This window comes from Rhinolophus sinicus, chromosome 4, assembly GCF_057876585.1.
Source record: "Rhinolophus sinicus isolate RSI-liver-muscle chromosome 4, RSI-T2T, whole genome shotgun sequence".
Taxonomy (NCBI): Eukaryota; Metazoa; Chordata; class Mammalia; order Chiroptera; family Rhinolophidae; genus Rhinolophus; species Rhinolophus sinicus.
This window is the reverse complement of record NC_142504.1, coordinates 43,968,810-43,983,182: the sequence shown is the minus strand read 5'-3', so window position 1 is coordinate 43,983,182 and position 14,373 is coordinate 43,968,810. Positions and strand designations below refer to the sequence as shown.

At 35.9% G+C, this 14,373-nt stretch overlaps 1 protein-coding gene across 2 annotated transcripts in view; it reads left to right on the top strand.

Moving 5' to 3' along the window:
• GNAI1 (G protein subunit alpha i1) overlaps positions 1-14,373 on the top strand; it is an 83,063-nt gene that overhangs the window by 43,349 nt on the left and 25,341 nt on the right. For both annotated transcript variants that reach the window (XM_019713052.3, XM_074340655.2), the window contains exons 2-3: positions 8,947-8,989; positions 9,081-9,222. In XM_019713052.3, the coding sequence (XP_019568611.1) occupies positions 8,947-8,989; positions 9,081-9,222 (185 nt within the window). The remainder of the gene's footprint in view (positions 1-8,946; positions 8,990-9,080; positions 9,223-14,373) is intronic.

The window sequence follows — 14,373 nt, the reverse complement described above, 5'->3', positions numbered from 1 at the left end:
GCTTGCTCAGAGCCCGCCTACGGGAGTTGCCTCTAAGTGCAGACCTCACAGTCTCTCACCTACGTCTCTGGGGTTATGATCCTGGTGGTGGTTCCACCTGCTGTATTGGGCCAAGTAGGAGGCCCAGTGTCTGTCCTCTCAGTCTCCACACTCCCTGAAAATTGGAAGGGCTTTGGTTAGGAAAGCTGAACCCCAGGTACTCCCCTGCCTACATATGTGTGGTCCTTTCTAGTGCCCATGTTGATAAGGGGCTCCACTTTGGAGAAAGTAGGGGGAAGGAATTAGGCAAGAACTGTCATGAAACTTTTCGGAGTAAAACTAATTTGTTGTGTTTGGAATGTGAGATTTATGTGCATGAGTAATGAGATAGGAACATGAGTTGAAGGAAACTAGATTAAAGATGGCTTTATTCAGCTTTAATCATTGGAAAGTTATGACCAAATTTTTCTAAATGAATTGCATAATGTTGATGCAGACTTATGTACAATGTAAAAATTTGGAAATTACAGAAATTTTTGAGGAATAAAATTGCATTACTCAGATATGAACACTTAATTTTCAGTGTATTTCTTTGTACTTGTTAGGTTTTTCTGCATGAATATATGTATACAGTCAGCCCTTCGTATCTATAGGTTTTGCATTCACAGAGAACCAACCGTGGATGAAAAATATTTGGAAAAACAAATCCAAGAAAGTTCCAAAAAGCAAAACTTGAATTTGCCATGTGCTGAGCACTATGTTGAATCCATGCAAATGAAGTGATGTATGGGCTTACTCTGCGGTAGCCTGTATGCAAATACAAGTCATATGGAAATATTAGGCCATTTTATATGGGGGACTTCAGCGTCTTCGGGTTTTGGTGTCTGAAATGGGGTCCTGGAACCATTCCCCCATGGATACTGAGAAACAACTGTATTTGTATGGATAGTTTTAAAATACTATATATGTTTGTTTTTTCTCTATAAATTGTTTGTGTCTTTTACCATTTAGAATATTGGTATTTTTCTTGTCAATTAATGTTACTTCATTATGAATTAAATCTACACTTTGATACTCATTAATTGCTAATAGTTTTCCCTCTTCTGTAGTTTGCCTTTCCACTTTGTTACGTTTTGGCACTTTAGAGATTGTTTCGTTTATATATCTGTATGTTTATATGTTTGTATATTTTAATCTAGACAACTTTTTCAAAAATTTGTCAACATAATGGCCAAGCTCTGTGTCCAAGAAACCTAACCTGATCATGGCCTCAGAAGATAGATGTTTATTTCTCCTGTGCAACAAATATAAGGTTAGGTAGTGCTGGGTTGCTGTGCCTCACCTGGGCATTCTGGGAGCAAGTGTCTGCCTTCTCATTACCCCACTGTGCCCTGTGCATTGTTGGAAGAAGACCGTAGGCTCTCCCGTTTTCCAGTTCATAGGAAGGATCAGGGGAGAGAGAATCCTTGGCTGTGTTTTCTTTTTACACACACATCACATGGCATTGGTGAGAAAAGTGGTAATGTGGCTTACTCCTAGCAGCACAGGAGGACGAGAAACGTAGTCTCTAGCTGCCATGTTGCCAACCACCACTCTTACTACAGTAGAAGGGAGAACCTGTTTTATGGGCAATCACAAGCTTCCACCATACTTTTTCTTTATTTTTCGTGGTCTTTTGAAAAAGTCTCCTTCTTCCCCAGTTCCTATAAATATTCACTTAAACATTTTCTTTGTTTTTTCATGGTTTGTCCTCCCTCCCTGTCATCCAGCCAGTGAATACATGTTTATTGCTCTCCTGCTAAGTGCTAAGTATAGGACTAAGCTTTGGGGATATATCATGGTGATACTTCCCTCATAGCTTATACTCCAGTGTGTGAGAAAGACATTAAATCAGCAGTTCTAGGAGTGACCCATAGACCCTGGAGGTCCCTGAGACCATTGTCATAATAATACAATGACATTGTTTGCCTTTTCTGTTGTTCACTCTGATTGTACCCCAGTGATAATGGGTCAAACTGCTGAGTCAAGTCAGCAGCACCCAATTGTACTAGTCGTCATTGTATTCGCTGCTGTGCACTTGCGATAAAAAACTCAGAAGTCATCAGTCGTTATTTTTATTACATCTGGATCATTAGGTACACAATTCTTCAATATTCTGTGTGACCAAATGGGAAATACATCCAAAATACTTCTGTGTGTCCCGAAGCGTGTTGGTTAGCTTGAAGAAAAGCAATGGTGTGATTGAGTTGTGAATTGAATAGTTGCTCTTTTCCTGGAATTCCATTTTTACGTGAAAGAATGATAAATTATGATTAGTTCAAGTTGGGGATTTGACAGAGTTAGTCTGTCACTTTAAGGAAAACAGCTAACAGTATTTGTTGCCAATAATAAAATTTGTGCTTTTGCTCATACACAGAGAAATTTGAAGTTTAGAAAACTTGTCTCTAACACCAGAGCTCGACATCTTCCCAAGACCTAAAGTGACTTCTGATGAAATTATGGATAATATTAAAAGGCATTTTTTTGTATATTTAAATTGCTTCAATATTCAATTCTGTAGCAATCAGTGAACTAATTTCTAGATCAGACATGGGTTAAGGATCCATTCCAAGTAAAAGACTATTTGATTTTAAAGTATCAGAGTATAAAAGGTTAATATAAAATGCATTATAACCAAACTTTTAGCTAGTCTTTTAAAATTGTGTTATAGAATTAAGACTATCCACAGTTATCTGAAAATGCTATTGAAATGCTCTTGCTTCCCTAATTACATAATTATGTTAAAATAGATTTGTTCATATATTTCAACCAAAGTAATACATTGCACCATATTAAAGGCAGAAGTAGATATGAGAATCCAGCTTCCTTTTAATATTCTATTTGTAGAAATGTAAAACAATGTTACTTGTCTCACTTTTTGGGGAGAGGAGGGAAATATAATTATTTCATAAAAGTGATATATTTTTTATAGCCAGCCAACACCTAAATGAGTAATTATTCTGATCACTAATCAACAAAAAAAGGAGTTGATCTTCTATCTCAAGCTGTGGCTTGCATCAGAATCCCTTGGAGGGATTGTTAGAGCACAGATTGCTGGGTCCTACTCCCAGTGTTTCTGATTTAGTAAATTCTGGATGGGACCTGAGAATATTTTAAGTGTTGCTGCTATTCCTGGCCCTCAGATCATACTTTGAGAACCACTGTTCTCTTTCTTTGGATTTATTGGACAAACCTTGAGCTGCCATTTGGGGGAAGAAAAAAAAAAGATTAAGTACAGGTTTAGGAACAATGGCTGGAAGTGTCTGTAGTTGCCAGAAATTTAGGAATTAATTATAAATTGAGCAAAAGAGCATGAAAGAACTGTTCAATGTCTAAGGCTGTACTCTGTTTACAAGCTAGCAAGTTAATCTACCGCAGTTTCATGGTTGCTGGAAGAAGACATGAGATTCTTGGTTCAGAAACAAAAAGAACTTTATTACAGTTGCAGTTGCTAGAGCATCAGCATTTATGGTGATTTACCTGCTACCCTAAGGGAGCCAGGTGATGGCTACACAAGCAGTGGATTATGTTGCAATAGAGGAACCCTGAACTTAGGGATTCCCCAGTTTTTTTTTCATAATGTGCAGTAAGCCTGCTTGACCTTTGTCCCACAGGATACATTATCTTGAATATACTGGACAGTAAACAGACCTGCCCTCTGCTCCAGTTGGAGACACTGCCTTCTAAGACTGTTCTCTATATAAACATCCTTGAAAAAGATGGTTGAGACAAAAGGCAATCAGTGCCTTTGCTCACACATGTTCAGAAATGTGAAAGAGCCCTATGGAGAACTAACTGTAGGTCTATATAGGAAAAGTTGACAAAGTTTGTGTATGTTAATTATTTACTAGTCATTAACTGTAACAAGCTGAGCAAAAAAAACATGAGAACAAATGGACTTGAATTTTAGGCAAAGCAATGTATGGTTTGGTTCCCTTATGAAGGAGAACACTGTCCCCTTGTGTGATTCTAAATTATTTTCATAAATGTATATAACTGTCATTGGGAGCATCATTTCCTTATGTGTATAAGACGTATATGAACTTTAAAACAACAATTTTATAAATTTATATATATATAGACTTAAAAAGTAAAAATACTAATTTAGTATGATAAATAATGATACATTAGCCACAATAAATTGCACTTGCAGAATGATCTTTTTGGATCAAGCATACCTCCTCTACAGTGTGCTATATAATGTCTAATTTTCCCAATCTTTTCTCTAAAGTTCTGTAACTTCCTTTTGTAAAGCATACAGTAATTATCATTTGACCTTCTCTTAGTCTAAATGCATCATTAACCTCCTTTGTTTTTCCCTCATTAGCTCAAGATAATTAAAGTAATACTACTTGGCCCAGGGTTAGTCCAAACTCTTTTTGGATCCATGTCACAGAAAGCAGGCTCACACCTGGCTCTCATAGCTTGGACGTCAAGGTGAAATTGTCTTCGATTATGGCTAGAGTGATATATTTATTTCCTGCTTTGCCCAGGTCAATCCTGGTTTATGCTTGTGCCTGGTTTATGCTTTAACTCTCAGAAGTGTTCCGATTAGGATGGCAAATTGTAAGTGTTCTCCCTAAGTAGGACTTCATCGCAACGCTCAAGGGGTGTCCTAAGGATTCTCTAAGCCTGGCTTTCTCAGTCTCTCAGGGCTGCTTCCCTCTTTTGGCCCCTCTTTCAGTGGTTTCTTCCATGATATTATCATGGAAAGTGGCTTCTGTGGGCCAGCTTTCACATCATCCTTTCAGTGCTGTGGTTTTTCTTCATAGCGTTCACATAAAAGGCCAGATTTCATTGGTGCCTAGATCTCATTCTTTTGGCGTGGGAGGGGGGTGGATCACTGTATCCGAAGTGATTATTTTGTAAATATATATATATATATATATATATATATATATATATATATATATATAAACTTTGTAAAATATTTTGTTCAGTGATATTTACATTTCAAAGAAATGGCTCCCAGGTCCTCTAGAAAGACATCCTGGGTCATAAATCTGACCAAAAAAATAAATAAATAAAGGCCTATTTAAAATTAAATAGTTTCCAAAAGTGTGGAACACACATATATTTCAAAGAGAGTGAGAAAATACATACAATTGTAATTTTTCTCAAATAAATGCTCTAAGAAAAAGGGGAGGGAAATCTTTTCCTTTCAACAGGGATAATTAAGCCTCTTATTTTTAATTTATATTTGCCCTTACACTCTCTTTATTTGCTTCTGTCTTAAATATAAAGATCTTGATCTTGTTAATCTTACAGTAGCTCTACTGTAATCAGAAGTGACTATAAATGCACTTGTAATTTGGTTTTATTCCAATTTAAATTGTAATTTAGTTTTATTCAATGTAAAAATTTTAAACTGTTAAATTCTACATAAAAAGTAGGATTTCTTAAATATAGAGTAGTAGTGTCAGGAATTTAGCATAAGATAACTTGACTAAATCAGCATTTTAATAGCTGCCGAGCAGCCTGTGAATTTGGGCAGTTTACAGCCCTGAAGCCAGGCATTAAGTGGTATAAATATGACCCTAAACAGCAAATTAGAAAAAGAATCTTCTTAGAGAAAAACAGTGTATTTCCTAAAATCATAAGTTTTCTTTTTTTTTAATTTTAAACTTTGCCAGCAGTTAAAACTTGAAATTTCCTATACTGTTTCTCAACAAAATCAGGAGCAGGTAGGATTTGATTAACATTTTTATAATGGTAACTTGCATAATTATTTTCAAGGAAGTAGAACCTAGCCGAGGGTTACTTTACCTTTTTAGTATCCACCCCTTGTCTGAGTATAATGAAATTTCCATTTCTGGGTCCATGAGACCTCAAACTGCATACAAGTGCTTGCTCCCTGTTATTGTGGAATTCTCCTTTGCCCTTCCACCTTCTGTGCGGTGCCTTCTCATCAGATGCTGAGCTCCACTTCATACATCTGTTGGGCTAAATGTTTGCTCTCAGAGATGCAATTTTCTATCAGCCTCTTCCTCCTTAGAGAGAAGCCTGAGGGGACCCCCTCAGTGACCCCACCCGTGTCTTTATAGTTAAGGGCCTACCCTGACCACACTCCACGCGTTCTTGGCTCTTTGGGAGTTATACTGCCCTAAAGTCTCACTCATTTCACAGTGACCAGCTTGTTGGCAATTACTTTACAGGCCACTGAGTCACCTTGACCAGCCTGGCCTTGTGACCAAGCAGTGGTCACGCACTTTGATCTTTCCTGACCAATACATGTTATATATTCTTTGTTTCTTCTTGAAAGAGGGTGCTCCTACCGTTTTAATCCCGCCTCTGAATTTAGGTGAAAAGCTGTAGCTGCCTAGCTGAGTACTGTAAGGAAAATGAACCCTTTTCTCCCTTCCCTGCCCCTCCACTAACTTTGAGGTTTTGTTGTTGTTGTTGTTGTTTTTATGATACTGCTTCCTGCCAGTCTCTCAAACATGTCTGTGCAGACTTGATTTGTAGAGAACACCCTTTAACTCTTCTCTGTACACCTATGTGGAAAGAATATCGATATTTAGAATGTTGGAACCATAACGGTGCAACATTTGTAATTTTTCTATTAGGACTGTCTACATGGAAGTGAGAATTGAAAACCAATTACATAAATTACTAAGCTTTGAAAGATTTCTTTTTTCCAACATTTCTCCCTCTACGGTATGTATTCCTCAGAGTATCTTGTGACTAGTAAGAAATTAGGTTGAAATTCAATTAGTAAGAAAGCCTTCCCCACTCTTTAACGTTAAACAGATTTCAGGATTTTTTGATCCACAAGCCATTGACGAGATGCTCATTGCAAAGTAACTAAGTGTCCCATGCCACCAGTTATTTTAAGAGATATGAAGTGAATTAGAATTTAAAGTTCATGTCTAACATCGGGAGAAAAAAAACTTTGTCATTAAGATTTTAAAATTCTTACCTGTGTATACATAGTTTAACTGGTAAGAATGATATTCATGATTTCTGATTTTTGCCCTTGTATGGCTCTCAGACCTTACTAGCTTGCATCGTGTGAGCCTTCTCTGGGCCTTTGAGTTGTTTCACTAGTAGAATGGACCATGGGTGGCTGTTCATTGACTCTCACGGTGCCTCTGAGTGTGGATGCTGGGATTTAGAATGCCCCATCTTCACAGCAGGCTGCTGCAGACCCAGTCTGCAGTGCTAGAGAAATGCAGGGGTTCTTGAAGATAGCCCTGCTGGATGCTGCGTAGGGTGTGTTGCTTGGGTAGACCTCTGGAATCAGAGGAATGTGTGAGCCATGATGCCTACAGTTAGGCTTTTCACAAAGCCAAGTGTGCTGTTGTTGATTAACAAATAATGGGTTGTTTATCTTGGAATTGCTTTTATTGGCAGACACCCTGAAAGATTCAAAGGCTGTCTGTAAATGAAGAATGTTCTCATTGTTTGTTCAGCTCCTGCTTTTCTACTTAATGTGCCGATGTCTGGGGAAATTTTCTTGAATATCAAGTCATAAGTAAAATTTAAGCATTATCCCCTGTCCCCCACCCCCCATTTTCAAGTAGGACATTTAGCTATGACCTGTTCTCAGATGCTTCTGATGATTTGGATGTGTGTAGCTAGAGGAGGAAAGGTGCAAAGGGACTGAAGCTCAGAAGTTTGCCATCTAATCGTATCAGTCATGAATAGCTTAAATAAATTCAAGTACATTTCTGGTTGGTTGACTGTATGTCTGTTGCAAGTTAACTTCTGAGAATTCAAATTGAAATGTGCAAAGTCAGAGGCAACAAGGATCACGTGGGCAGTGGGTCAGGAAATGTTGATGGAGATAAGTGGTGGTTGATGGAGGATCACCAGGGTGGCAAGAGGAAGTAGAGCAAATTACATTTTTGCAAAGGAAACGGTATGTGAAGATTTGTGGCGTGATCAGCAGTAGGTGTTCTTGGAACTGTTAAGTTCACTAATGCTGGGAGCATAAAGTACTGTAGGAATGGCTCTGGGAAAATGGGAAGATGGGCCCAGGTAATAAAAGTCCTGAGCCCTGTCAAACAGCAATAAATACATCCATGATCTCCAGCTCTGGCCAAAGACAATGTGAAGCCAAATGTCAAATCTTGCTTGTTTCATGTCCTATACACAGATGTTCTCAATATCTGCCAAGTAGCAGGAGCCAGACGAATAATTGATCAAATTTATGTAAAGATAGTAGCTGTTGTTAAGTGTGGAAGATCAAAGGGCTCTACTTTGTAAAAGGCCATTTCATTAGTGATATTTTCATGTTACGATGGCATAATGTGAGAAGACCCTGTCTATGTAGAGTGTGAAGGAGAGCTTTGAGAATGGATTTCTGTCACTTGGATGACAGGGAAGCTAGAAAAACATTAGAAAAACATAAGGGGAGATCTTTCTGTCCTGCATACCATTGCCTCCTGGTGCTAGCTGATCGTGTTGCCTATGTGTCAGTTTAATAATGGTGAGTGAACATGCATTACAGGCGATGTGGCTATTTTAACATATAATATTCTAAATTATTTTTATGTGTCTTATCACTACTGCCATCAACTTTACAAGAGGCAAATACTAAATTATGATAACTGGCCAAACGGTTAAAGCATCTTCCAGTCAGAAGCAAAATATTGAGTAAAACTAATTTATAGTGTTTCAAGTTACAGAATATTGATATTTTTAATGTTTTGGAGAATATACACAAACAACAATGAAAGCATTTTTTCAGTTGAGTTTTATTTATTGGATTTAAGTATTATGAAGTAATAAACAGATGGAACTTATGTTTGAGAATTTTTCTATGTTTGGAAGACAAAAAAGATAGTTTTGATATAAAACAAAATTCAACGTAAGAGAGAGAGAGAAATAAAGTGTGTACGTGTGTGTGTGGTGGGAGTTGGATATACATGTAAGGAAGTTAGCAATCCCTTATTATATACTATTTTGCTTTTTTTTTTTTTTTAGGTGCTGGTGAATCTGGGAAAAGTACAATTGTGAAACAAATGAAGTAAGTAGATGTAGGACATTAAATTTGTTCTTTAAGTATATCCTTCCATAAGAGGAAGTAAGTGTTCTCTTTCTCCTTTTTGTCTCGGTAGAATTATTCACGAAGCTGGTTATTCAGAAGAGGAATGTAAACAGTACAAAGCAGTTGTCTACAGTAACACCATTCAGTCCATTATCGCCATCATTAGGGCCATGGGGAGGTTGAAGATCGACTTCGGTGACTCAGCTCGGGCGGTAAGTTATCGAATTTTTGGGAACAGCCTGATGAGTAAAAAAGAATAACTTGCCTGATCATACCATACTACATGACATAGATATATCAGCTATCTCAGGGCCATCTTATAAAATGACTGAAAAAGATAGTGAATGAAGTGAGTCAGAAGCTTTAGAAGTGAGTGAAATCATACACAGGATTGTGTAATCTTCTCTTTATAGCTAGAATACTTTGCTTATCCATCAGATGATTTGGACAACTCAATAACCATTGCAATATTTTCTATATAATATGTGCTATTGGGGTCCCCCCTATCTCCATGCCAATTTTTAGTCAGTACTACTGAGTTTAGTAAACTACCTTACATTAACACGCTTCAAAATTTTTCGTAATTTAGAATGCTGAAAAGCGGAGTACAAAGCAGTCTCATCTCATATAATGAGAACAGAATAAAAGTTTGCATGTCTTTAGAATAGAAACATGTTGGCTATTCAGAAACACAGATCAGAATTTCAGTGCGAAAGGGACAAGAACCTTAGGAGATAAGCTAGTTCTATCCTCTATTTTGCCAGCCAAAAACCTGGAACCCAGGAGATTCCGTGATCAAAAGATTGCCACACAGTTAGTGGGAACCAGGGTTTACTTATGTGGCCCAATAACTTGCTCTAGGTTTTGATTGGAAGCAGCCCTGGCCTAGTCCATATGACGCTTTTCTTTTTTCCACCCAGCTTCTGTTTGCTTGCTTAATCTGTGTAAGTTTTATTTTGTGTGTGTAGTTTTTTCTTCATTGATTCTGTGTTTAATAACTATTGTAAAACTTAACCTTCCCAGAAACCTTTAACCGAATCTCCCACTTACTTTTTATTCTTTTTATACTCAGTAGATGTATTGTTTCTAATACCCCTTTTTTATAATTCCTTTGTATTTTTATGTATTCAATGTGTGTGTGTGCTGCCTCTTTACTAATACTGTGAAGAGTTTTGTCTAGAAACTGTAACTTTTCCTTTTTGTCACTTTAGTATTTGCTTGATTTTTTTTTTTAATGGAGCCTCAATTCATGCTTAATAATGTTTAAAAAAAAAAAAAAATGAATGAAGGCCACATTAGAAAATATACATTGGAGAAATCTAAAATAAACCCGGTTTATTTTTTGTAAGTTACTCTAACATTTCTTTATATGTTACAGGGCTATATTAATTTGCTTAAGCTTTTACTTTTTTTTTTTAAGCTTTTACTTTTAAACAAGGGTTTAACAGCTTAATATAATGAGTTCAAGTTTTCAAATAGATTTCAAGATCATTTCTAATGATAATTCATAACATTCTTTTTAAATTGTCATTTCTGAAACAAGATTTCATCATATCTAGACATCTTTTGCCTATCTACTATCCATTCAGTTTGTAACTTACTTATAATTTATTCATTCAACAAATGCTTTTTGAGCTCTTAGTCTTACACAGAAGAGAACCACCCTTAGAAAAAAGAGAAAGAATTGATATAAATTGTGCTTTACACCAATTCCAATTATGGTAATTTAAACCTTTTATCAAATTCACATACAGTATTCTGCATTCATATCCTATATGTGATTAGAGAAAAAGGTTTTGTAGCCTCCATTTTAGGAGGTAATGAAAGGTACAAGCAGGTTTTTATGAATTATTTTTTCTTTTTCATATTTCTCAAGGAATTTTGCCACCTTTTGCTTTTTTAAAAACATAATTTGGACTTAGTTTCAGGACTGATGGGGAACAACTGCCCTCACTGTAATCTTTTACTGTTTTCAGACTCTCTCTAGCTGTACCCTAGTAATCAGCCTATTAACTTCTGTTTGCTTTAGCCATTGTTACTAATTCCTTCATGCAAAAGTCTTTATGCTCCCACATTGGTTTTGATCAGTCTACTCTGTGGCTTGGGTTGCTTTGCCTCTACATAAGCTTTAAAATACTAGGAGGCTCTTGGAATTGTGCTAAAGAATACAAAGATGAATTAAACATGGCCTGAACATGAGGAAGGGACATTGGAGCTTGGTAATGAAACGTGTAACAATTTTCTAGACAAAAACAAGGAAAAAGCATTCTACGAGTAATAAACAATATAGTCAAAGGGTGAATATATTTCTGTTTTTTAAGTACCAATTCCTGGATGTATCTTCCTTGAGTTGAAGGGTAACCAGATATTTAATTTTGATAAGTACCTCAGATTTGCTTTTCAGAAGAAAAGTGATGCGAATAATTTTTCTAGCAACTGCACCAGTGTCTACGAGAATCTCACCAAAGTAGATACTAACATTTTAATTTTCAATCTCTCACAAGTGAAAAATATTCTTTTTTTTTCTGTTTTAGTTTTATATTCTCCTGATTTGTAATGAATTGGAGAATGTTTTAGCTTTTTGTATTTTTGTGCACTCCTCAGTATATTTCACTCAATTCTGTTAAATTACTTGTCCTGTTCACAGTGTGTCTCTTTAAATATTAGGGATGTTTTTATATTTTGCAAATATTTTTGCTTAATATAGTTCCTTTATTTTTTGAATAGTATTTTTCTAGTTACCGAACTCTGACTTCTGTGTTTGTCTTGTTAGAAAGATATCTTCAACTTACAATTATTTTTTAAACTACTCTTATTTTTCTAGAATATTTATAGTTTTATTTCTTTAGATTTATATCTTCACCCACCTGGAAGTGTTATTTGTGTCTCTTGAATTGTTGCCTTGAATTGATTTAAACTCCTTTTCTCCTCCAAGCCTCACCATGCTCCTGAATAATGGCCACTATTCTGTTCCTTTAATTTTGTAATTGATTCCATTAGTTTATGTCTGTCTGCCAGATTTTCCAGATTGCTTTTGAGGAAGGTTGTATCAATTTACCTTACAAGCAGCAGTTTTTTTTAGCACTCTGGGTAGCCAAAAAATACTGACTTAATTTATTAGTAAATTTATTAGTAAATTTTATTTTAATTTAATTTGCATATTCAGTTTTAGTGCAATTGTACAGTTTTTCATCTTTATTGACTATATTTTTGTTTCTCTATGTTGGTGGGCTGTTTTATCCCTTATTTACCTGTTGGAGTCTTGCTGTATCCATTATCTGTTTGCTTGTTTTTATGTACATACCAGTATGTAGTAACCCTTTGTCCAGTTATATAAATGTTCTCTCACATTTTGTTGCCTTTAATCATTGGTTTCCATTTTTACATCTTACCCCATTATGTCTTCCACTATGTTTAAACTTAGAAAATCTTCTCTCAACCAAAGATTTACCAAATACTCGTGCCATTTTAAAAGTATTTTAGGGGAGTGAATTTTAACATTGTTTCTTGTGTTTGTTCTTTAATCCCTCTGAAATTTACTTATTTTGTATGCGTGGAGTAATAATCTACATTATTTGCTTCCTCTTCAGAGGGCTATCTAATCGTTTAATTTACCTTGCCACCTTTATATAATAAGTTCAGACTTAAGATCTTTTTCCTGTTGATCTGCATTCATACCAGACTGTTCTACATATCACAGGCTTTTAATATCTGATAATTTTAGCCCTCCTTCTCCAGTATTCTTTTTAAAAATGTTCCTAGTTATTTCTACTTGTCATTTTTTGAGATGAATGTTGAATTGGTTTTGTATTGTGGTTTATGGTTGAAAACTAAAATAAGGTTATGGGATTATATTGTTTTTGAGTCCGAGAAATATTTTGATAGATGTATGTGGCAAAGTGATATTAACCTTCATTTGGAATATAATATGTTCCTCCAGAACAGTATTTTTCTATTTCCCTCAACTCATGTATTGATTGTCCCATGTTTCTGTATCGCTTTTGACAACAGGGTCTATTGTCCATACAAAAAACGCTTAAACATTTTTTATTTTATTAACTTGAAAATGAAAATATATACATTTATAAGATTCATAAGTATATGCATAAAAGTTATATTTGAGTCACGCATGTATCACTATTTCCCTTCTTGACATAGTGAAGCTCATGCTCACTGCAATTTAGTCGAAATTTTTGCTGTCTGCAATGTAGTTAAAATTAGATTATTTTATTATTAGGCTTTTTCCTCCTTTTAAAAAGCAGAGCTATGGGAAAAGGAAAAATGACTTCCTGTTTCCTTGCCTCAGTCACTTTTATTTTGATTACATTTGTGTTTTTAGAGAAAAATATTTCACATTTATGTATTTCTTATTCAGAGCAGAGCAGTTCTTTAACGTTTGGGATTGGCAGGCACCATGAGCCATGGGACAGAGGACTCCACCAAAGTTCTCAGGATTTCTTTAAGGCAGGGGTGTCCAAACTTTTTTCAATGTTTTTTACCAAGGGCATATGCGGTAAAATACACAAACAGCCGGGCCACTCACTCGAAGTGAAGTACGTATTGCTTCACCTGGTTTATTTAAGTAAACTAAATATATTTTTGGAATTTGCTGCGGGCCAATTAACAATGGATTGCGGGCCGCAGTTGGCCCCCGGGCCGCAGTTTTGACACCCCTGCTTTAAGGGTACACTAACTTTGATGAAAGCAGTGTAGCTGTCTTAAATTTATACGAGTGTTTATATGCTCTAGAAATGTTTTTGATTAAATATATAAATAGTTCTCATATGTGGTGTTCAGTATTGTTGGCTAATGTTATTAATGAAATAATTGAGCTAAACCATTGAAACCAAAGATCTCTATACATACATACACGAGCCATGACATCAATATCATCCCTGGGGCCAAAAATTCATAGGTGTCTCTAGTTTTAAGACTCCTTTATCACATTTTTTAGTCTCTGTTGTAAAAGGGCTTTCTGGTTTTCTGTTTAAGCTCTTAATCTCCTTCATAAATCTGTCTGCTATCTCCCAGTAAATAATAATTGTAGCCTGTACTAACTGCAATCTCTCACTCGTCCTCCCTTTTATTTAGATGGTTTTAATTGTTAAAAATGTTCTTATGGAAATGAAGTCTGATATCTTTTGCCCTAAGAATTCTCCTTTTTCTGCTCTGTTCCTTAACACAAAGTCTGCTCTGTCTTGACTTTTATGACAGGAAACAGCCATTATGATCCCTCAAAGTCTTCTCTTTCCCATATTGGCCAGACGCTTCTGAATTCTCATAAAGTGGTGACAGCTTCAAGTAGAATGTGCTATCACTAAATAAATAGAGTATGTCAAGTGTTCCTTGACCGTCAGTGGGAA